Source organism: Mus musculus, chromosome 7 (genome assembly GCF_000001635.26).
Source record: "Mus musculus strain C57BL/6J chromosome 7, GRCm38.p6 C57BL/6J".
Classification (NCBI taxonomy): domain Eukaryota; kingdom Metazoa; phylum Chordata; class Mammalia; order Rodentia; family Muridae; genus Mus; species Mus musculus.
In genome coordinates, this window is record NC_000073.6 from 131,174,071 (window position 1) to 131,197,361 (window position 23,291).

Sequence of the window (23,291 nt, forward strand, 5' to 3'; positions counted from 1 at the left end):
TGCTACAAAGAAATACTTCAGGGGGGTTCTAGGCTCCTGGTAGCTTCTCTTCGAAGATGGCCTAGAAGGTTCTGTCTGCCTAGCCACCAGCACACTCTTTAGCCTTTCTCTTCTCTGACACCGACTTCCAGGTCTTCTAATGGGATGTATCTAATAGGCCAAACCACTCTTGCTCCTCAGAACAAACATGCAAGATGCCAAGGCAAACGCATTGGCTGTGCCCTGCTCCGGACGCTTGCCAATTCGAGCTGGAGAAGAGCATCGAGTTGCCAGGCCACTCCCACCAGGGATCCTGAAGAGAATATAAAGCTGGAACTTGAGGCTAGCCAGTAGCTGGAAACCCTCCCAACATGGGCTGCCACACCCGCCTACTTTGGCTGCTGTTCTTCCATGCTGCGATCCTACCTGAAGCAGGTACACAGCTAATGCCTTGTGACAGATGGGAAAAAGTGTGGTTTTGTCTCTTGCCCTTTGATGCACCAGCTTAAAATTAAGTCAACACAAAGGGGGCAGTTGCTCTGTGTAACATAATCTGACCTCTGTTGACTGCTACTGTGGTCAGCCACACATCCCCTTGATCTGGTTTTTGGATGTTGAGTCAAATGTTTTAGGAAAGATTTGTTTTCTGTGAACAAAGCATCAGTCAATTTAGTGTTTCCATGGACTGTGGCTCTGTTTGTAGACTTCTGGAGGGAAATAAGGAAGGGCTATTGGCCAAGACGAGCCAGCAAGGGACTTTGAAGTGTTCTTTGGTTCCTGTGCTCAAGTTTTGGTATTTAGCACTCACCAAGAGTATTGAATTATAATTGGTATTTCTTTTCTAGTGTTGAATGGATCTGGAAAATGTCAATAAAACCTCCTGGCTTGAAATATTTGATATGACACAAAATTACCTGGACTTGACTTGTAAAGATTTCTATTCTGAAAAATCAGTACTTTATAAAAACCATATTGAACCCTTTGCAATTTTTGGTTTTAATGTTGTTCTCTACTGGTCTGCTTAGGGAAGTTTTCATTTCATTTGAGACTAATTTGGAACATTTACATGATCTTGATTATTTTTATCATTGTTCAGTGGCTTTGGGGGAAAACGTTAAAGTCTTTTATTGCTTAATTTATTTGCTTACTTGAGTATAGGTAAGAAAGTAAACAAATGAATATTTCTAAATATTCATAATTCCATAATGAATTCATAAATTCAAAACAAATAACTTGATTACAGATAATTGTATGCATATATTTATGCAATATTCCCAGTGTTTAAAAAAACAGTTAAGTTGTACTGGAGCATAAGGAATGATCTCGTGGGTGCTTTATGCTTTCTTTTGCATCTACATATCCTATAGTACTTGAGCCTGGGAATACAGGTTGGAGACACAGCAATCTCGTGGTGATTCTCAACCTGTGGGTCTCGACCCTTTGGTGGTCAAACAACCCTTTCTCAGGGATCACCTAAGGCCAGCAAAACCACAGATATTTACATTATCATTCATAACAGTAGCAAAATTATAGCAACGAAAATAATTTCATGGCTGGGGTCACCACAACATGAGGAACTGTATTAAAGGGTCACGGCATTAGGAAGGCTAAGGACCACTGCTCTAGAGCCTTCAGGACCTAATGCGCACTTTCTAGTCTTAGGAACTTGAAACAAGTTTTGAATTCTCATGCCTCTGTGCCTTCTCCTACAAAGGGCGTGACATGTGAGATTAATGAGGTGTTAGCAAAAGACTTCGAAGGGTCACTCAGACACAGGAAGTGCTCAGTCAGTCTAATTACTGCTATAGATGCTGTGGACTACAAGTTGTACATCTTAGATGAAGAAGTGAAATTATTGAATCTCAGATTCCCTTAGCTATGAGATCTCCACTTTCCAAGTTCCCCTAAGACATTGGGATAGTCCCCCTTCCAATATTTCAGTAGCTCTTTTCTTTCCCTTTTTCCTTTTCATTGTATGTATGTGTCTGTGTGGGAGCAAGCACCTGAGCACCAGGCCCCCAGAAGCTGGAAGAGAAGTAAGGTCCCCTGGAATTAGAGTTACAGAGGCTGTGAGCAGCGCAGTGTGTGTGTGTGCTGGGAGCTGAACTCCAGTCTTCTGCAGAAGTAGCATTCTCTTTTTTTTCAATAAAACTTTATTACATATGTAATTTTCTTCCTATCATGCTCAACCTCCAATATCAAATCCCTGGGTTGACAAACAATATAAGCCACAAATGGGCTAAGCAGTTCCTGAATCCTAAAGAAAAATCTTTGCTTTCCATGGTTATGTATTTACATAAAGTCTCTTTCATGTCATGTATATGTACAGTGAGTTGAGTGATATTAATATGATAGCTAAAACTACGAGATCATGCATTCTCTTAATCTCAGAGTTACCTCCCCAACCCCTCAGTAGTAATTCCCAAGTAATAGATTCAACTTTCCAAATATAGCAAAAAAGGGGAATTTTTCTTCCTTCCTCCATGAATAGAAAGCAGTGTAGGTAAACACTGGGGACCTATGAACTTTACCAATGCTATGTGCAATGTATGGCGTTCCCTGACACATGAGAACTTTTGGAGTGTTCTGAGAGAATTCAAGAGTTCTAGCCAATCATTCTAGTTCTACTGTGGCAAAGAGGACGCTGAGGTTAGTCTCATTCAAAGTGACAGTTCCGGCTTTGGGGAAACCAAAGCCTGGATGAACGTGACTCCTGGATCAATCCAGAAGACACCCCAATAAAATCTGCTCCTAGCCACAGCTGGGGCTGCTTTTGGGAAGTCCTCCTGGGGTGTGACCAGGACTGTTTGGAATCCAGTATAGGAAGAATTTAGCATGGATGCAGGGGTGGGAAGTAGAAAGGTCTCAGTCTGGGACAAGTGTAGCAATTTCTGAGAGCTCCGGGGTCAGGGTGGGGAGTGGTTCTCTTACGAATGTATTCTGGAAGCTCCCTTATAAAACAAGGAACAGCAGAGAGGGTCCACCATGAAAGGATCAACCGTGGTCCTGGGCCTACCTTCCCCTGAGCCCCACCTCTCATCTTACTGAAACTCAAGTCTGCAAACCGGTCACAGCTCTCCTCTCTTGCCTGATCTCTGTCCACTTTGGTGTTGGCTGACCTCCTGTTCAGTGCTGGAGCTGTCCACCATGTTCAGCAGAACACACTGCTCTTCTGTGGCTCCTGGCACCACTGAGGCCCACTTCATACTTGGAGAAAAGGAATGGAAATCACTGAGCAAGAATATTGGACCCTGGGCCTCGTCTGCCCACAAGCTTCTCCAAAAACAAAATTAAGAGGATTATATATTTTTTTCTTTCACTCATGTTCTCCAAATACAAAGTTAATTAAGGAGATCAGCCTGTCTGGTAGACACTTCTTGCAAGGCTCAGTTATCAATAGAGCTGTTTTTCCCCAGCCCTGGTGCCTCCTTTATCTCGGTGCCCTTGCAACCTTTCTGTTCCTGTCCATGCTTTGCCATACCTCTGCCCTGAAATGTTTATGTCATTCTACAGCTTCCAGGAGGAGGGATGGGGACTGAGGGGCTGGAGCTTCCAGGAGCCAAGGATTAGTGACAGGATATGGCACAATAGGCTTTGCCAAGCTTCTGGTAATTGCACAAGAGCCTAACGCACAATGGGACCAGTGTGACCTTCTAAGAACAACCACCCAGGGGGGTAGTGCAGCTCCCTGAAGGTCACTTAATGATAGAAGGGATTTGTGGGACTTGTAGATCACTGGAGCCTTGGGTATTACTGGGGCAGTTCACAGGAAAGATGCAAAGGGCAACTTGGTGGCCTCCTATGAAAGCTGTTGGAGATAGAGGGTAGGCCTGTTCTCACACAGGGGGAATCTCTGCTATAGGTCTCCGGTGATATCTGATGACATGCCTCACTTTTGAGCTGATGGAGGCTAGTGATTTGCTAAGATTATTTTCCAGGGGTTATCTGATATTCAAAAAGGATGTTGGGTCAAATGCAGAAGGTGGGTGGTGAATGACTGTTGAGGGGATTAAAAATAGCTCAAAATGATTCTGATTTTGGATCTTCAACCTTCTGATTATTCAGTCATGACTGTCTAGCCAGCTTTGTATACTCTTCAGCACAAGTGCCTTTCTTTTTTCTGGATGCTTTAGTTCTCAACATTTTCCAACTTAAATAGGGAAACAGTCTCTACAAATCCCGCACCAATGAGACAGGAGCTAGGAAGGAAACTGTGGTCTAATTACAGAGAGGTCTTGAATCCAGGCTAAGAACTTTGATCTTTACCTAGTAGATAATTAGGACCTAGTATAATCATAAAAATGATGCTAATATGGCTTTGGGGGGGGTGAGTAGGCAGGTGACATGGACAAGAATGGAAGAGAAATTAAATTAGGGAAAGTGAAAGAATGACAGTACACACACATACACATACGCACACATGCATGCATGCAGTTGTGTGCACACACACCTCTCCTTATTCTGGATGGCCATGTTTTTATACAACGGCAGTAGAGATCTTTTCTTCCTTTCTTTCTTCCCCCCTGTCTCCCTCCCTCCCTTTCTCCTTCCCATGACCATCTACAATCCAGGTCACCTCGTTGGGCCTAGTCAGCACACATTAGTTGTTTTCTAATGAGGTGATGAACCTATAATTCTTTCAAAATGTTGAATCTGGGTTTGGTGGCACAGCCTTTCAATCCCAGCAGTTAGGAGCAGATTCCTAAGATTTCAAGGCCAGTCTTGAAATCACAAACAGGTCAGCCAGAGCTACATAGTAAGACCGTCTCAAAAGAGAGTTAAGGCTTAATATATACACAAAGATTGATGAAAAGTAATTGGTGCCAGGCATGATGGCACACACCTGTAGCCTCATCCTTCAGGAGGCTGAGGTGGGAGGATATGGAGTTAGAGGTTGTTCTGGAGATACATGGTAAGACACTGTCCAGAGAGGGTAGAAAAGATTGGATAAATGGAAAATGGAGGACCTGACCTGATGTAGCGGGATGTGGGGTCAGGGAGAGAAAGAGGGGTCAAAGCCAAGCCATGGATCATGGACAAGATGAAGAGGGCCCTAGGGAGGCCAGGTGCTGCCAAGGCTGAATGTTCTCCAGAACCAAACAAGGGTGCTGCCTCCTGCCAGCTGCTGGTCTGGGGATGCCTCCTGCCAGCTGTGGGTCTGGGGATGCCTCCTGCCAGCTGTGGGTCTGGGGGTGCCTCCTGCCAGCTGTGGGTCTGGGGATGCCTCCTGCCAGCTGCTGGTCTGGGAATGCCTCCTGCCAGCTGTGAGTCTGGGGATGCCTCCTGCCAGCTGTGGGTCTGGGGATGCCTCCTGCCAGCTGTGGGTCTGGGGGTGCCTCCTGCCAGCTGCGGGTCTGGGGATGCCTCCTGCCAGCTGCGGGTCTGGGGATGCCTCCTGCCAGCTGCGGGTCTGGGGATGCCTCCTGCCAGCTGCTGGTCTGGGGATGCCTCCTGCCAGCTGCTGGTCTGGGGATGCCTCCTGCCAGCTGCTGGTCTGGGGATGCCTCCTGCCAGCTGCTGGTCTGGGGATGCCTCCTGCCAGCTGCTGGTCTGGGGATGCCTCCTGCCAGCTGTGGGTCTGGGGATGCCTCCTGCCAGCTGCGGGTCTGGGGATGCCTCCTGCCAGCTGCTGGTCTGGGGATGCCTCCTGCCAGCTGTGGGTCTGGGGATGCCTCCTGCCAGCTGCGGGTCTGGGGATACCTCCTGCCAGCTGCTGGTCTGGGGATGCCTCCTGCCAGCTGTGGGTCTGGGGATGCCTCCTGCCAGCTGCGGGTCTGGGGATACCTCCTGCCAGCTGCTGGTCTGGGGATGCCTCCTGCCAGCTGTGGGTCTGGGGATGCCTCCTGCCAGCTGCGGGTCTGGGGAAGTTTCTTGGCTCTGTGTGTCCTAAGTTTCTTATCTGTGAAATGGGAATGGAAATGATGGTAGAGCCTATCCAAGTCAGCTCAGAATAGGGAATAGATGGTGCTTAGACTCAAGGGGACACACCATGAGCATTGAATAAAGGGCAGCAGTCCCTACTCTGGACTCCCAGGAGCCTTAGAGATCTCTGCAGTCTCTTCTTGCTGCCAAACTCATACCTCTGCTCGGTGGGCTGTATACTACCTCATCTGGTTATTCGTCTGTGAAGAGGGCAAAATGGCTGGGTAACTTGATAAGTTCCAGGGCATTATCAATGTGAAAGCACAGCGGGCACACCTAACAAACAGCTGGCAATGAATTAGGCTATTGTAAAAGTACCATGACCCAACTGCACCACAGGACTGAATTCTTGGTTGTCTACTAAGCAGAGTCACCTTTCAATGGCTACAGTAGAGATATGGGTTGAGTGATAGATGGGTTCACCAGGGGGATTGCTGTGGGGGACAGCCTTGGCTTGCAATTAATGATGTTAGAGAAAAGTTATTGCTTTTGTCTAGGAGGAGCCATGACGTATTTTAAAACAAAACAAAACAACAACAGCGAAAACAATAACCCTGCCATACTTATTCTGAGTAGAAGCCAAATATCTTTTTGTTATCCAAATCTGACAGGAGCCTGATATAGCTGTCTCCTGAGAGGCTCTGCCAGAGTCTGGCAAATAACAGAGGCAGATGCTTGCAGCCAACCATTGGGCTGAGAGCAGGGGTCTTCAATGGAGGAGTTAGAGAAAGGACTGAAGGAGCTGAAGGGGTTTGCAACCCCATAGGAAGAACATCAATATTAACCAACTGGACCCCCCAGAACTCCCAGGGACTAAACCATCAACAAAGGAGTACACATGACTCCAGCTGCATATGTAGGAGAGGATGGCCTTGTTGGGCATCAATGGGAGGAGAGGCCCTTGGTCCTGGGAAAGCTTGATGCCCCAATGTAGGGGAATGCAGGAGTGGGTGGGTGGATGGGGGAACATCCTCATAGAAGCAGGAGGAGGAGGAATGGGAGAGGGGGTTTCCAGAGGGGAACCTGGGAAAGGTGATAACATTTGAAATGTAAATAAAGAAAATACCTAAGAAAAGAAAAGAATTCTAAGAACGCAGTGTAAATGGCAATAATAATTATCCTTTTTATTTTTTGAAAGTAAAACAACAAAACTATATATATATATATATATATACAAAAACCAGGGCCAGACCTTAAATCCCAGAGGCAGGCAGATTTTGTGAATTCAAGTCAGTCTGGCCTGCATAAGGCCAGCCTTGGACATATAGAATGACATCATCAAACAAAAGAAAGAGAGAAAGAAAGAAAGAGAGAGAGAGAGGGAGGGAGGGAGGGAGGGAGGGAGGGAGGGAGGGAGGAAGGAAGGAAGGAAGGAAGGAAGGAAGGAAGAAAGAAAGAAAGAAAGAAAGAAAGAAAGAAAGAAAGAAAGAAAGAAAGAAAGAGTAGAAATTTAAAAATAAAATAAAATTAGGAAAAATGACCATAAAGATCCTTCCAAATGAAAAAGGATAATGAAAATTCTATAAAAATAGATTTTTTTAAGAAAGAAAAAAATGTTTTAAAAAGCAGTCCAAGAACATGGAATTAACTAAGAGCGTAGTAGAATTTATGTATGAACTGTCACTTCCTTAAAGAAAACACAACATCCACTACAGACCGCTAGAGAAACATAACAAAGTATACTGGCTGACTCATTGTCAAAATAACTGAAATTAACTCAGAAATGACAGCAAGGAGAATTTTAAAACCAAGTATACGCCAAATCACAAGCTTAAAGAAAATGGGTTCCAGGGCACCCGGTCCGTTCCCATGGGCACCCTGCTTTGGGTAGCTGCGAATTCAGATCCCCACACCTTGCTCTGCTGGGCTGGGGATTGGTGGGTTTGGAGCAAAACCCAAGAGGTTTCCATGAGACCTGGGTTAGCTGTGTTCAGGGTTCCTGCAAGGCTCTGACATGGCCGGTGTATCTCAGCTTGTTACAGGAGGGACTTCAGAGGATCCGGAGCAAGGCTGGGGAAGGAACGGCCTAAGAGAAGCTCCATCCAGGGCGTGTCTGAGGAGCAGCAAGAAGGTAAGTCCTAGCCAGACAATGCCTATGGCCTGCAGAGGAGGGGTCGGGGGAGAAGGGAAGGGACATTGAGATGGGAAGACACCAAAGCCCCCAGGGATAGACAGTCCACACTCAGTAGGATGAGTCTCTATCCTCAGCCATAAACACACCCCAGTATTCTTTGTGCCCAAGACAGAGATACTGTCAGAACCTTCTCTGCCTTCTTGGTTCTCGGCATAAATCGTGAAGAGTGTTCTTAAACGGTGGAGCACAAGGCAGCCACTCAAGAACTTGTAGAATACGCACAGTCTTGGGTCTTACCCTTAGACATGGGTGCACCCCAGAACCTCCATATTTAACAAGCTTTCTCAGAGATGGGAACAGGTCCTATCCAAGGGTCACACTTTGAAATCCTGCTCTCTGGTGACTGGAAAGAGGAAAGCTACCAAGAGACCATCTGCCCCCTCTCCCTCCCATGCCAGAGATTTCCCTCGGCAGTTTGGGAAAGGTCTAGCAGACCTCATCTATGTAACTATTGGTTCACACAATGGAGATAGCTACAGTTGTTCCCGAGTGTTCCCCTATGCCCGGTACCACACCTGCATTGGGCTCATGATCACCCTTTAAGGTGCGCACTGTTTTCTTTTGCAGACGAGGAAAGCAGAACCCGAGTGGCCCCACATACACTGACTGCATAGCTAGTGGCTGACCCAGCCAAGCCCCATCTTTGGTTGTTTTCTATCCACTGTCCTAGCAAAGCTTGCTGCCCCTGAGAACCCTGGGTGAGCCAGTAGGCTGCTACCTGGCTAAGTGCAGGAAGATAAAACTGGGAGTGCCAGGTGCCAGCAGGGGGCAGCACTGTCCGGTGCAGAATGCACTCCACATGCACTCACCAAGCGTTTGCCTTGGTGAATGACCCAGGAGTCCAAGCAGCCAGTTTGGACACAGAATGGAAAGGGTCTGAAACGAACAAAGCAAAGCCCTGTGGCTTTCCTATCCCAGCAGGACCTAAACTTGTTTAGGGAGATCTAATGGGTCCCATTCTGGCCCTCATTAGCAATGCTCTGACACCAGAGAGCTGTTGCTACTGTCACCCTTTCCTCCCTGGTATAATGGGACAGTGTCCCTTGTAAAGATGTAAAGCAGCAGTTCTCAACTAGTGGGTCACGATCTCCACAGGGGTCATATATCATATATCCTGCATATCAAATATTTACATTATGATTTGTTACAGTAGTACAATTACAGTTGTGAGGTAGCAACGAAATAATTTTATGGTTTGGGGTCACCACAAAATGAGGAACTGTATTAAAGGGTCACGGCATTAGGAAGACTGAGAACCACTGTAAAGGGTTCAACCAAGTGCTGGGAACACGGGCGGGACTTCCGGGAAGCTGGTGGGGAAGTGGCTCTGCTCACCAACACTCAGGTGGGGGTGGGGAACCTTTCTCCCAAAGACTGGCTTCCTGTGCAGCTCGTGGAAGGTTCTAGCAGGTGTTCTGGCCGAGTGGAGGTGTATTTTGAAGGTGTGTGGGGCACAGTGTGCGACGATCTGTGGGACAAGAAGGAAGCACAGGTCGTGTGCCGGCAGCTGGGCTGCGGGGATGCCGTGTCCACCCTGGGAGAGGCCTACTTTGGCCCGGGCTCTGGCTTCATTCTTCTGGATGACGTGCAGTGTTCTGGGACCGAGGTCTCCCTGGGGCAGTGTTCCCACGCTGACTGGTTCGTCCACAACTGTGGGCACGAGGAAGACACTGGTGTCATCTGCTCCGGTAAATTATTTTCCATCTTTTCCAAGAGTTGATTTTTTTTTTTTTTTTTACGTTATCCAATCATTATCCCTTTTCCCCGACCCAAAGGAAGCCTTTGTGACATACTGTCATGTGGGATCAAAAGCCCTGTCTGCTAGTGGTCCTGGGCACCTTCCGAATGACACTTGTGTGGTGTGGAGCCTCTCCTTCATGGGGTTTGGGAAGCAGCTGGATGTGGGCCTTTTATTCTACTCCAGTCTAACTGCATCCACGTAGATGGCCAGCAGTAACACTGGAGGTGGACAGACTGGGAATGAACATGCTCAGGCCAGCTGCAGGGTTCTGGGTTTTCATGCATCCCAGTGGGAGAGCAAATTTCAGGACAGAGACAGCAGAGCACCAAAGGATAGCCCTTCAAATTGTGGGCCCTGAGGGATTACAGGAAGGCACCCCTGGGTAACTCTACTGGTCCTCTCCCCACATTCATCTATCTGCGCTTGTTGGGGCCTTGCATATCTTTTAACTTTTCTCTAATTAAACAAGAGTGATCATTGTGACGGTAATCATTGCGACCCTCTACCCTGCCTTATATCCTGAGAGCCAGGCTGACAAGAACACAGTCTGCTTTGGGGAGACATGAAGCTCTTGGAGACAGAGTAGATCTGTCCCTGCCAAACCAACTGTGGATGATAAAGCACGATGCAGAGTTGGGTAAATGAGAGAAGAAAGGCCCAATCCTTGTTCACCAGACCGTCCCACGTCTCCTCTGCTCATATTTCACGAGATTCAACCTCCCAGGAAGCAGGGGCTGAGGCGCCATCCACTGGCCAGGAGTCAAATACTCTCTTAACAAACATTTTCTGCAGAAGGCTTGGTCAGTTTAGTAGTGACCATGTCTCTGGCTCCACGGGATGGACCAATGGCCTTCTGCATATGCCCACTCCTATCAGAAGCGGCAGGTCATTCTTGGTGACTGCAGATGTCATGAACCCTGTCCTGGTCAGGGCCTTCGCCCTGAAGGGAGCTTAGAGAAGCCCTGGTCCATGAAACTGCCTTCAGGAGAAAGATAGCCTTAGTTCCTCTGATGATCCTCATTCTAAAGCTTGCTTTAAGGTTGAACCGTGCTACATGCTTTTGAAAGGGCTTCCTGTGAGCCCTTGAAGCTACTTTGGGGGCAGAATTCACATTGGGCAGCCTGGATGGCTTGCTGCTCTCTGGGGCTGCACATGCTGGGACCAGGTGCCCTTGGAGGTGTGGGAGGGGTACTGAGAACAGCCTAGTTAGCAAATTAGCACAGGCATAAACCTTGCTTTGTGGGACTTTAAAGCCCTTCTCAAGTATATCTTCCTGTGGTTGTTCTTAGCTGGAGATGACTTTGTGCCCTAGGAATCATTTGGAAATTTTGATCGGCACACTGGGTGATGCCCCTGGTGTGTGTGGTAGCATCCAGGGACATAGTTAAGCCTTCTACAATGCACAGGATAGCTCTCTCTTTTAAAGAATGTCCCAGTACAAGATGGCAATAGTGCAGAAGGTTTAGAATCAAGCATATGAAGGTGGGGATTAGACTTCAGTAACTAGTTATGAATTAATAATGCATTGACAGTTGATTAATAATTACTTTCAAAGCTATCGGAAATTGTCTGCAGCTCCTTATCCAAGTGTGAGCCTGGGCTGGCACTTCCCAACAATTTTCTCTGATTGTCTTTCCTACTGATTAAAGTTGATTAAGTTCGTCCTGTAATTTTTTGTAAATATGCTATTTTGGTGGCTATGAATTAGAATTTGAATCATAGAATGCCTTGTATTCTGAAGCCAGGAGTAACAAGTCTCTGACTGGTTTTGCTTGAGAGACTGCCTCAAAGCCTAAATCCTATCTGCTTAAGTGGCTCCTTGCAAATACTGATTTCCTTCTCCGTCTTTACCACTTAGGAGGGCTTGCTTTAGTTTTCTTGTTTTGAAAATAAAGAAACCAAAATTAAAGGACAAATCAAGGTCCAAATGAATACCTTCTTGACCGAGGTCACCCACCACATATGTGGACCAGAGGCGTCCGTACCTAATGCCCCTTTTCACCGTCAAATATGCCCACAGTTTGGAGAAGATGCCCTGAACCTTAGGAAAATGTGTAAGCATTCGCAGTTGTCTTTGTTGCTCTGCTAGGTGTCTCATCCGTACCATCTATTTGGCCTCCCCAGAACACACACACACACACACACACACACACACACACACACACACACACACACACACACTCCACGACCTGACAAGATCCACAAGTACAGGGAGAACCCCGGCTGAGTTGTTCTGGTTTCTCTAAAGCAAAGCCTTCACCATCAGAACCCACTCTTCTCCCATTCCAACTCCAGAGGTGCCCACATCTCCTGATACAGGCAGAAAGACAAAGGATGCTAACTGGGAAAAATGAGCAGTTGGCTTGTCAGTGAGAGAACAAATACCGATGAGCTGATCAGTAGCCTTACTTCCCAAACGGCACAAACCCAGGGTTGCCTGCCCTGAGCAGAGACTCCGAAATCCCATTCTCTCTACAAGTCTAAGAGAGACCAAAGTTGCATTTTTATATAGAATTTGAAATAGCTAGCACAAGCTAGCATAAATCCCTTAAGAAACTGCATCTGTTTAGCTGTGGCCATTCCAGCATGGCAAACCAACCCTCACTGAAAGATGTGAGCACGATTCACACTACCATGTACACATCCCCACAAATACTGAACAAAGGCAGATGACCTTCCCTTCCCAGATAGCACTGGCCTTTGCGCACTAGCCCTGTGTAACCAGTTCTAGGCTGAGCTTCCCACTGAGCACACAGTGCAACAGCAAGCTGATTTTTCCCTCTCCCCATCGATTGATTCACTTTGCATTCTACCTTCTCTTCCTCATAGAATCAGAACACATTCTCATAGAAAATGAAACTTCAAGAGATGTTGGTAAGAGCAAAGACCTTGGCACCTCTTTAACAGAGCACCTACAAGCTCCCCCAGTCCCTTAATTGCGTTCACTACCATAGCCCACGTGGGAGGCAGGGGAGGGCAGGAGGCAAACAATGGATTTCATCAGAAGGACCCAGCAAAAGAAAGAAAAATGAAAAGGCTTTAACCATGTAGGTAGTATTTCACCCCCAAACTGCTTTGTTCTGTTGCCCAAACATATTTCAGAGAACTCTGGAGGAAAAATGCATCTGCCCTGGCAGATTTTAGTTCACAGATGCAACTGAACTCAGATTGCCTAAGGAGACTCCTAACTTGAGACAAGGACAGAAAGGGGAGTCCCAGGATAATGTGCTTAACAACCAAGTCTCTTGATGTCCTCCATTGCAATACCACAGGAGTGCTTTTATAGAAGCCTCCGACTCTGCTGCCTTCTGGAAGCAGTGAATTGGTGCACATCGTCCGATATGTAAATGACTCTGAGCACCCTGAACGCATCACTTTTCACTCCTCCTACTGAACACTCTCTCTGCCTACACACAGTCACAGTGCCAGCTCATGCCCGCTCTGTGGGATGCCACACATACTTGGATGAGGGCTCTTTGTGTGGTAATGACGTCTTTTTATTTACTTTGCTCTTAGATGCTGAACTCTTAACACCATTTCCTGGTGGTGAGTTAAGGTTTCCTGGCTCCTTGTGTGATGCGATTTGGCGGGTATCACATTTCTAACCAGTGGGTAGATCAGTAGCCACACAAATCTTACTGGATAGAACAACTTCACCAGAGAATCCCTGTGTACTCACCCCGCTTTGTTTTGGTTGTCTTGTCTTGCTTACTGGGTTGAAGGAAGTTCTACCCTCTTCCCAGGTGCTCTTGGTCCAAGTAACTCCTTTCTGCTCCTCTTCAAGCCTTGAGTCCTTTGTCATTTAGAAGAGACATCACTATCCCTACCACCCGTTACTCACTCTCAACCCATTACCAATAGCCACCTTTGCTTGTTAGCACTTGGCATGCTTGCAGAACTCCATCTAATTCTACACTAAAATGACTCACTATAGCAAAGTGGTAGCATGGCCAGTGGGTCCTGCCTTAAGGATTGAATGTCCAAAGACATCTCACAGCTCTTCCTGAAAATCCTCACTCAGCCAGGATGAGTCAGAATTCACCTTTGCTGCTAGACTCTGACCTCTGTGCCAAAAAGGGCCAGGTCCATCCTGCTAATGACAGGATCCCCTGTGCTATCTACTCAGATGTAGTGTGTGTGAGTGTTTGGTGTTAAATTTAGGATCCTAGGAGACCCAAGTAGAGTAGCCTCTCTCCAGCAGTATTTTGTACTTTTAAGACTGGCCACAGTTGCAGCTCATGAATGGGTCAGGACGGTGCTCCGGGCGCGTAGAAGTTTACTACCATGGCCAGTGGGGCAGGGTTTGCGATGACCAGTGGGACCTACGTGAAGCCGACGTGGTGTGCCGACAGCTCAACTGCGGGCGTGCCCTCGAAGCCCCAGTCCAGGCACGATTTGGTGATGGTCCAGGGGAGTTTCTGCTGGACGAGATGGACTGTACTGGGACAGAGAGTTTTTTAGGGCAGTGTCCTCATGCTGGCTGGCACCTACATAACTGTGGTCCTGGAGAAGATGCCAGTGTCATCTGTGAAGGTAAGGACCACCTCTATCCCCAACAGTGCACATCTTGTGATCAAGATTGCACCTACACCGATGCCTCTGGCACCTTTGTCTCCACAGCTGCAATCCCAAGTTGGCCCTGCAGCTTGGGTATGCCAGATGTAAAGAGGCGCGGGTAATTTGAGTGCTCAGGGCTTTGAGCTCAGGATTTTTAGACACTGGATGTTGACATAGATTTTATGCAGAAAACAGTGGCAGCCATGGATGGTTCCATCATAAGGGTTTCAAGATATCTCATAAAGAGACAACCTCTGAGTAACCAGGGAATGAATCTGACCTGATTGCCATTAGTGCTTTATTCCAACAGCCACTGAAATCTCAACCCCTTCTCCCTGCAGGACATGGTGAGGAGCCAGCAGCAAGGCCTCAAGGTAGGAGTGTTTTCATGGCGAGCTCTTCTACTCACCCTCATCTGATGCCGACTCCTTAACACTTGATGAGCTGAATTTGGAGACTGTGTGGTAGACTCCATACTTAGTCACTCCTCTGTCAGGTCTTTCATTTGCGGCAGTGACAGTAACAGGCCATTTATGTCCTTCTTAAAGAAGAGATTAAAACAACTGCTTCAAGCCGGGCGTGGTGGCACACGCCTTTAATCCCAGCATTCAGGAGGCAGAGGCAGGCAGATTTCTGAGTTCAAGGCCAGCCTGGTCTACAGAGTGAGTTCCAGGTCAGCCAGGGCTACACAGAGAAACCCTGTCTCGAAAAATCAAAAAAAAAAAAAAAAAAAAAAAACCAAAAAAACAAAAAAACTGCTTCACAGTAGTCCATCTGAGTTGAAGGTCATAGACTTGGAACAATGACAAATATGAATGCACTGAAGTGTGTGACACTGGGGAGGCTTTACCTGTAGAGTCATCTCTTGTTTGAGTCTTAAGTTCAGAGGCCAGAGCCCCTTTTGGAACATTTAAGTTTTACAAGCCAGATGCTGTCGTGGTATTGACTAAAGAGCTGGAGGCAAATATGGTGCATTTACACAATGGAGTACTACTCAGCTGTTAAAAAGAATGAATTTATGAAATTCCTAGGCAAATGCATGGACCTGGAGGGCATCATCCTGAGTGAGGTAACCCAATCACAAAGGAACTCTCAAAATATGTACTCACTGATAAGTGGATATTAGCCCAGAAACTTAGAATACCCAAGATATAAGATACAATTTGGTAAACACATGAAACTCAAGAAGAATGAAGACTGAAGTGTGGACACTATGCCCCTCTTTAGAATTGGGAACAAAATACCCATGGAAGGAGTTACAGAGACAAAGTTTGGAGCTGAGACAAAAGGATGGACCATCTAGTGATTGCCATATCCAGGGATCCACCCCATAATCAGCCTCCAAACGCTGACACCATTGCATACACTAGCAAGATTTTGTTGAAAGGACCCAGATATAGCTGTCTCTTGTGAGACTATGCCGGGGCCTAGCAAACACAGAAGTGGATGCTCACAGTCAGCTATTGGATGGAACACAGGGCCCCCAATGGAGGAGCTAGAGAAAGTACTCAAGGAGCTAAAGGGATCTGCAACCCTATAGGTGGAACAACATTATGAACTAACCAGTACCCTTGAGCTCTTGACTCTAGCTGCATATGTATCAAAAGATGGACTAGTCTGCCATCCCTGGAAAGAGAGGCCCATTGGACACGCAAACTTTATATACCCCAGTACAGGGGAACGCCAGGGCCAAAAAAATGGGAATGGGTGGGTAGGGAAGTGTGGGGGAGGGTATGGGGGACTTTTGGGATAGCATTGGAAATGTAATTGAGGAAAATATGTAATAAAAAAATATTAAAAAAAAGAGCTGGAGGCAAGATGTCAAACCATCTTCAGGCAATCACAAACTCACAAGTCTGTCTGGTTCCACATAAAAGTCCTCCTGAAAAAAATTAGGTTCTGGAGCTGGGTGATGGTTCAGTAGGTAAAAATTCCTCCCGCGCAAGGATGAAGACCTAACATGACTTATTTAATTTCCATAAGAAACCTACCTATGAGTTGGTGCTTTTTAAATATCCATCTTACCGGTGATAAAACAGATTCAGAAAATTAATCCAATTTCCCTGAATGACATCACTAGCTAGGCAGGGGAGCTGTGGAAGTCGGTTGAATGGGATCGTGTGTAGCTCGGCTTTGGTGGAGCTGATGCTGCAGTCAGTCTCAGTCTTCCTGCAGTTAGTGTCCCCCCCGAAGAATTGCAGACCCTCCTTCTTTCCCCTTCTTCATTCTACTTAACTAATAACCTCAGAAAATTCGGTCTCTACTTTCAAAGTATATGCTAAACTCTTCGGCATCTCTCAATCCCAAGATAGCCATCCTCCAGAGTTTTGTCATCTTTCTTCCTGGATGGCAACAGTGCTCTAAGCAGCCACCTACCTGTTACCATCCCACCATAAACTAAATTGGTTCACTCCTTCAAGCTCAAAACTGCCCAAAGGTTGCTCCATTGCTCCTCCTCTCCTCTCCTCTCCTCCCCTCCCCTCCCCTCCCCTCCCCTCCCCTCCCCTCCCCTCCCCTCCCCTCCCCTCCCTTCCCCTCCTCTCCTCTCCTCCTCTCCTCTCCTTCTCTCTTCCTCCTCTCCTCCTGCCTCTCTGTCTCCCTGTCTCTGTCTCTCTCTGTCTCTGTCTCTCTCTCTCTCTCTCTCTCTCTCTGTGTGTGTGTGTGTGCGCGCGCGCGCGCACGCGCACGCGCATGTATGTGTGCACATGTACGTTTAACTATGCAAACCATGCAGTCAGGCTGGCCTGGAATTTAGAATGAATACATATATGCCTCCCAAGCTGAACTCAGGATTGTCCGGGAGCTAGGATTAGGTTAAAGGTATATCACTCAAAGGCTCCCATTTATGTCTCTGATCACTAAGGAAACACTTTATCCTGCATTAGATCTGTCTTTACTCTTTGTCCAGATCCTAATGGACAAGGTGGTGTTGACCTAGGACCTGCCCTAGTTCCCAAACACCCTTTTCCACTTCCCATTTCTCCAGACTCCTCCTCGACATGTCTCAGATAAAGTACCACTCCCACAAAGAGGGTTCCTTTGAACAGACAATGCAAACATACTTCCTCTCAGTCACATTCTATAAGATCTGCCTGTTCCCCTCCCACCTGAGACAGTCTTTGTATTTTTGCTTTAATTCCTTGTTGGTGAAAAAGGCTGTCTTCTCTTTATCTGAGAGGCAAGAGCAGTTCTGGTCAGTAAGCAACAGTTCTTCTGTAGATGAGAATGGAATTTTCTATGGAATGAAAAAAATATAGGTATATGCACAGCATTCTAATATGTGTCCCAGACCAATGACCAAGGGCAACATTCTCCTCTCAGCAAACACCACTTAGCAAGTAGAGAGAGTCCTATTATGCAGGATTTTCATTACTCTTCCAATGCCAAGAGGCTCAGAGTTTAAACAATCAAGTCCAGTAATTAGCCTAGGGCCAGTTGGGCATTTTGTGGTTTTACTTTTTATTTCCTTGTATTTCTAATTTTCTGGTTTTGCTGTATACATACACATACACGTTTTACTTCCAACTATTTGAAATCTATAGCCACACACACAAGTATATATATATAGATATATATACATGTATGTATATGTATATATAGTTATATACAGATGGTCTCTACTTAAGTTGCTTGATCTGTGTTCTTGACTTCATGGTTGTAAGAAAGTAACATGCATTAAACAGAAAATATGCTTTGGTGCTTTGCATTTTAAATTTATCTTTCCTCGGTCACCAGCAAGCAATAAGATCATTTTTCCTTATACTGGGTAGCCAGTCAGCCATATGACATTGTCATTTTTCTTCCTGGGTGGCATACAAGATGATCAGTATCTGCAGGGTTCTATGTTGCTAAAGTTTGAAGTTTGATAGATTACTTTTATTAAATGAATTTGTCACGTATGTGCATGTTCTCGTGAGTGGGTACACACTTGTATGTGTGTGTCTGTGGACATGTATGTTTGGGCACATGCATGTAGAAGAAAAATCCTAAATGTCCTTTCTCAGAGCGTCATCTGCTTTGTTTTTGAAACAGGGACTCTTTTTTTTTTAATTTATTTTTTTATTAGGTATTTTCCTCGTTTACATTTTCAATGCTATCCCAAAAGTTCCCCCATACCCACCCACCCCCAATCCCCTACCTACCTACTCCCCCTTTTTGGCTCTGGGGTTCCCCTGTACTGGGGCATATAAAGTTTGCAAGTCCAATGGGCCTCTCTTTGCAGTGATGGCCGACTAGGCCATCTTTTGATACATATGCAGCTAGAGACAAGAGCTCCGGGGTACTGGTTAGTTCATATTGTTGTTCCACCTATAGGGTTGCAGTTCCCTTTAGCTCCTTGGGTAATTTCTCTAGCTCCTCCATTGGGGGCTGTGTGATCCATCCAATAGCTGACTGTGATCATCCACTTCTGTGTTTGCTAGGCCCCGGCATAGTCTCACAAGAGACAGCTATATCTGGGTCCTTTCAGCAAAATCTTGCTAGTGTATGCAATGGTGTCAGCATTTGGAAGCTGATTATGGGATGGATCCCTGCATATGGCAATCACTAGATGGTCCATCCTTTCGTCACAGCTCCAAATTTTGTCTCTGTAACTCCTTCCATGGGTGTTTTGTTCCCATTTCTAAGAAGGGGCAAAGTGTCCACACTTTGGTCTTCGTTCTTCTTGAGTTTCATGCGTTTAGCAAATTGTATCTTATATCTTGGGTATTCTAAGTTTCTGGGCTAATATCCACTTATCAGTGAGTACATATTGTGCGAGTTCCTTTGTGATTGGGTTACCTCACTCAGGATGATGCCCTCCAGGTCCATCCATTTGCCTAGGAATTTCATAAATTCATTCTTTTTAATAGCTGAGTAGTACTCCATTGTGTAAATGTACCACGTTTTCTGTATCCATTCCTCTGTTGAGGGGCATCTGGGTTCTTTCCAGCTTCTGGCTATTATAAATAAGACTGCTATGAACATAGTGGAGCATGTGTCCTTCTTACCGGTTGGGTCATCTTCTGGATATATGCCCAGGAGAGGTATTGCGGGATCCTCCGGTAGTACTATGTCCAATTTTCTGAGGAACCACCAGACTGATTTCCAGAGTGGTTGTACAAGCCTGCAATCCCACCAACAATGGAGGAGTGTTCCTCTTTCTCCACATCCTCACCAGCATCTGCTGAAACAGGGACTCTTATTGGTTTGGAGTTCCCCTAGTCGGCTAGGCTAGCAGGCCAGCAAACCTCAGACATCTGCCTGTCTTCGCTTCCCCAGAGCTGGGTGACAAGCACACACCACTCCATAAAGCTTTTTCATTTAGGATATTTTAGCCCAAGATATTGTGATTCATGATCATTTTCAGGATGTAACCACATCATAAGTCAACATTAGTATATAATAATCAGACATATACAATAACTATGATACATTATATATCGCTTGCTACAATTAAATTATCATAATACATTATGTTATGATATGTGATACAATATAGTAGCATTCTTTGGAATAACTAATCATGTATAGAAAAGATTAATGGAGTTGTCCACCGAGGGTCCACTCAGCCCTGAGGAGGGCATGAAATGGGAATATATCTCAGTTGTGGACACTTCACCATCCTCTTACTTTGTGCCTAGTCGGGAATAACCGTGGAGGACAGACAAGTGGCCCTGAGTTCCCGTGGTGACAGGCTTACTTTTGGTTATTCCAAAGAGCCACACGTAAGGCTTTACCTTAGAAAATCTTCAAAGCAATCAACTCAGCAAATATTTCTTGGACTCTGCTAATCCCCAGAGCCTGCATTTCACTAAGAATTGATTTCCTATTTTGTTTTCCAGACCAATCACATTAGACTAATAAATACAGCAAATAAAAGTCACTCAACTGAGTTTAATAAGATATATCTTGATTTATTTGTATTACCAGGTGATGGAAATCCAGCCACCATATTATCAGGTAAGTGATTTATCATCCTCCTTGTTGTTGCCGGTTCCTCTGGGAAGATCTGTTTGCCCATATAAATTCAGGAGAGATGGTCAGTTGTGTTCCTGAGAGATTCACCTTAACCTGCCCTGGATATTGAGTTTGTGTGGGAAAGATCTCCAGGGTGTCACTGCATAGATTCGCTAACTGCCTAAAAAGAGCTTACCTTAATTTTACCTTAGAAACCATTAGAAAATGTTTCCATCCCCCTTAGAATGGGGAACAAAATACCCATGGAAGGAGTTACAAAGACAGTGTGGAGCAGAGATGGAAGGAAGGACCATCCAGAGACTGCCCCACCTGGGGATCCATCCCATAGACAATCACCAAACCCTGACATTTTTGTGGATGCCAACAAGTGCTTGCTGACAGATGCCTGTTATAGCTGTCTCCTGAGAGGCCCCACCAGTGCCTGACAAATACAAAGGTGGATGCTTGCAGCCTACCATTGGACTGAGCACAAGGCCCCCAGTGAAGGAGCTAGAGAAAGGACCCAAGGAGCTGAAGGGGTTTGCAGCCTCATAGGAGGAACAACAATATGAAACAACCAGTACCCCCAGAGCTCTCAGGGACTAAAACACCAACCAAAGAGTGCACATGGAGGGACCCATGGCTCTCACTTCATATATAGTAGAGGATGACCTAGTCGGTCATCAATGGGAGGAGAGGTCCTTGGTCCTGTGAAAGCTCTATGTCCCATTTTAGGGAAAAGCCAGGGCTAGGATGCAGGGGAGGGGGGGAGATAGGGGATTTTCAGAGGGGAAACCAGAAAAGGGGATAACATTTGAAATGTAAATAAAGAAAATATCTAATTAAAAAAAGAAAATGTTTCCATTATATAGTTTTCTAATTAATTGACCAGTTGCTCTGGGAACATACAAACAAATCAATTTTGGTGAATGATATGTTTTAAATTTTCTTTGGAGGAAGACTCATTTCCTCACATGTTGGTCTATTGTGTAAATTTGCTATGACATCTATAACAAACTGTCATAGTTTGATGGCTTAAAAAAATGTAGGGTTTCTGTTTGTTTTATTTTTTGCCTTGTAGTTCTAGAGTTCCTAAATCCAAAATGGGTTTCACTTACCCAACAGCAAGGTGTCATCCAGGCTATGCTTATTCTTAAAGGTCTTGAAAAGGAAGAGCCATTTCTGAGTTAATGTTTCTCATCCTTTGGCTGAGTGCCTGACACAGTAAAGAGGAGCTTTTCTTTTGGGTCACAGTTTTGAGGTATAATTCATCAAGGTAGAAACGTTTCTCAGTTTCTTTTTTTTTTTCTTTTTTTCCTTTTTTGTTGTTGTTGTCATGATACAATACTCTGACAGAGGCAATTTAAGGGAGGAAGGGTTTTTTAGCTCACAGTTCACAATGTAGTTCATTATGGTGAGGAAATGAAGGTGGCAGGATCTTGGAGCAGCAGGTTACATCACATCAATAATCAGGAAGCAGAGAGTGATGACTGCATGTTGCTGCTCAGCATCCTTTCTTCCTAGCCTAGGGAATGTGCTACCCACAGTGGGCAGTGTTCCCATCTCGGTTATTGCAATTGTGAATAACATCTCACAGGTCCATATTCCAGGTGATTCTAGATTCTGATAACAGTCAACAGTGTAACAACAGATAGTTTGATACCCCCAAACAGTGCTGCACCTACACACTAGTACAAACCTAGAGGCAAAGTGACACCTATAGATAGAATGACAACTACAGACACAAGTACAGCACCTACAGATAGTGTGATGCCTACAGACAGTACAATACATACTAACAAAAACCCCAGAAATGAAACACTGAGTAAAATAAGCATAAGAAGCAAATAAGAGATCTTGAAAGTCTGTACCATCAGACTAGTTCTTAGAGGGAATATAGTCATCACTGAAGAACATCTACTACCTGCATTTGGACTTCAAAGCTGGCAAAGACAGCATAGGGAACATTGATTGGGTCTAGGGGGCAGCGAGTCAGTGGCTAAGAGGTGGGTTAGCATTTTTATCTCTTATGTTGTGGGCACTTCAGAGCCAAGGGAAGCTATACCTTGTGACGCCACAGGGAACCCTGCCTACTCACTGTCTTTGGATCACCATAAATACTTATTGTTAAATATTTTTTTTACTCCAGTTTTGCCTGCTGCCATCTCCACTCAGCCATCTTCTAAGCTTGCCCCGAGTTCCTCTGTATCAGGTAGGACCCCATCACCACCATCACTGAATTTACTGTGGTTTCTCAGTTGTCTATGGTGGTGGACAAAGGTTTCACAACCACCAGCTACCAATAATGCTTCACCTGAGGTCATGTGATTTGAGGGGAATGGGATTGAGGTAGTCTGGACTCAACCTTGGCCAGCTTTACCTTATGTTTGACTGTCTGTAATTGTACTGCCAACAACATTGGAACTCAGGGCTTCTCATTTCTCAAATGAGAAGCATAAAATGAACAGATGCAACTGTGCTAGATATAGAGAAATTATCAAAGGGTCACTTCACATGCTTGGAACTTAAAAAATAAAGTAGGGCACATGGCTAGTGTCAAGGGGGATCTGAAATAGGAATATGTAATTTTCTCCAAGCTGGTGAATTCCAGGAACACCTCTACCTGGTCATAGTGGGCTGAAGTCACCATTACAGTCTAGACTCATTTATCACTATGACAATTGATGTTCTCTCATCATTTGTAGCAACTGGCATTTCAATAGTACAATTGAATACATCATCACATGGCAAGGCTGGTGAAAAGTAGCCTTCTGCAGAATTTCTGTGGATCCTGAGTGGCGGAATCACAGTTAGCAGGACTGAGGTGTATACCAAGACACACTGGGTCTTTGGAAACTTGGGGGAAATGGGACACTGATGACCAGCAGGCTTGAAGCTTCTATAGCAACATAAGAGAGTTCCAGAGGGCTACAAGATGTTAACGTAGTGTTGTACACTTAAAATCTGTGAAGGCAGCAGATCTCATTAAAATTTCTTCCTACACACATACACGGGACATGA

At 45.6% G+C, this 23,291-nt stretch overlaps 1 protein-coding gene across 2 annotated transcripts in view; it reads left to right on the forward strand.

The window, feature by feature from the left end:
* The first annotated feature begins 331 nt into the window (after positions 1 to 331).
* The window catches only part of Cdcp3 (CUB domain containing protein 3), a 132,051-nt gene continuing 109,091 nt past the window's right edge, over positions 332 to 23,291 (forward strand). For both annotated transcript variants that reach the window (NM_001370825.1, NM_175166.3), the window contains exons 1-5: positions 332 to 414; positions 7,874 to 7,972; positions 14,675 to 14,707; positions 20,244 to 20,273; positions 22,420 to 22,482. In NM_001370825.1, coding sequence (NP_001357754.1) covers positions 351 to 414; positions 7,874 to 7,972; positions 14,675 to 14,707; positions 20,244 to 20,273; positions 22,420 to 22,482 — 289 coding nt within the window. In that variant the 5' untranslated portion in view covers positions 332 to 350. The remainder of the gene's footprint in view (positions 415 to 7,873; positions 7,973 to 14,674; positions 14,708 to 20,243; positions 20,274 to 22,419; positions 22,483 to 23,291) is intronic.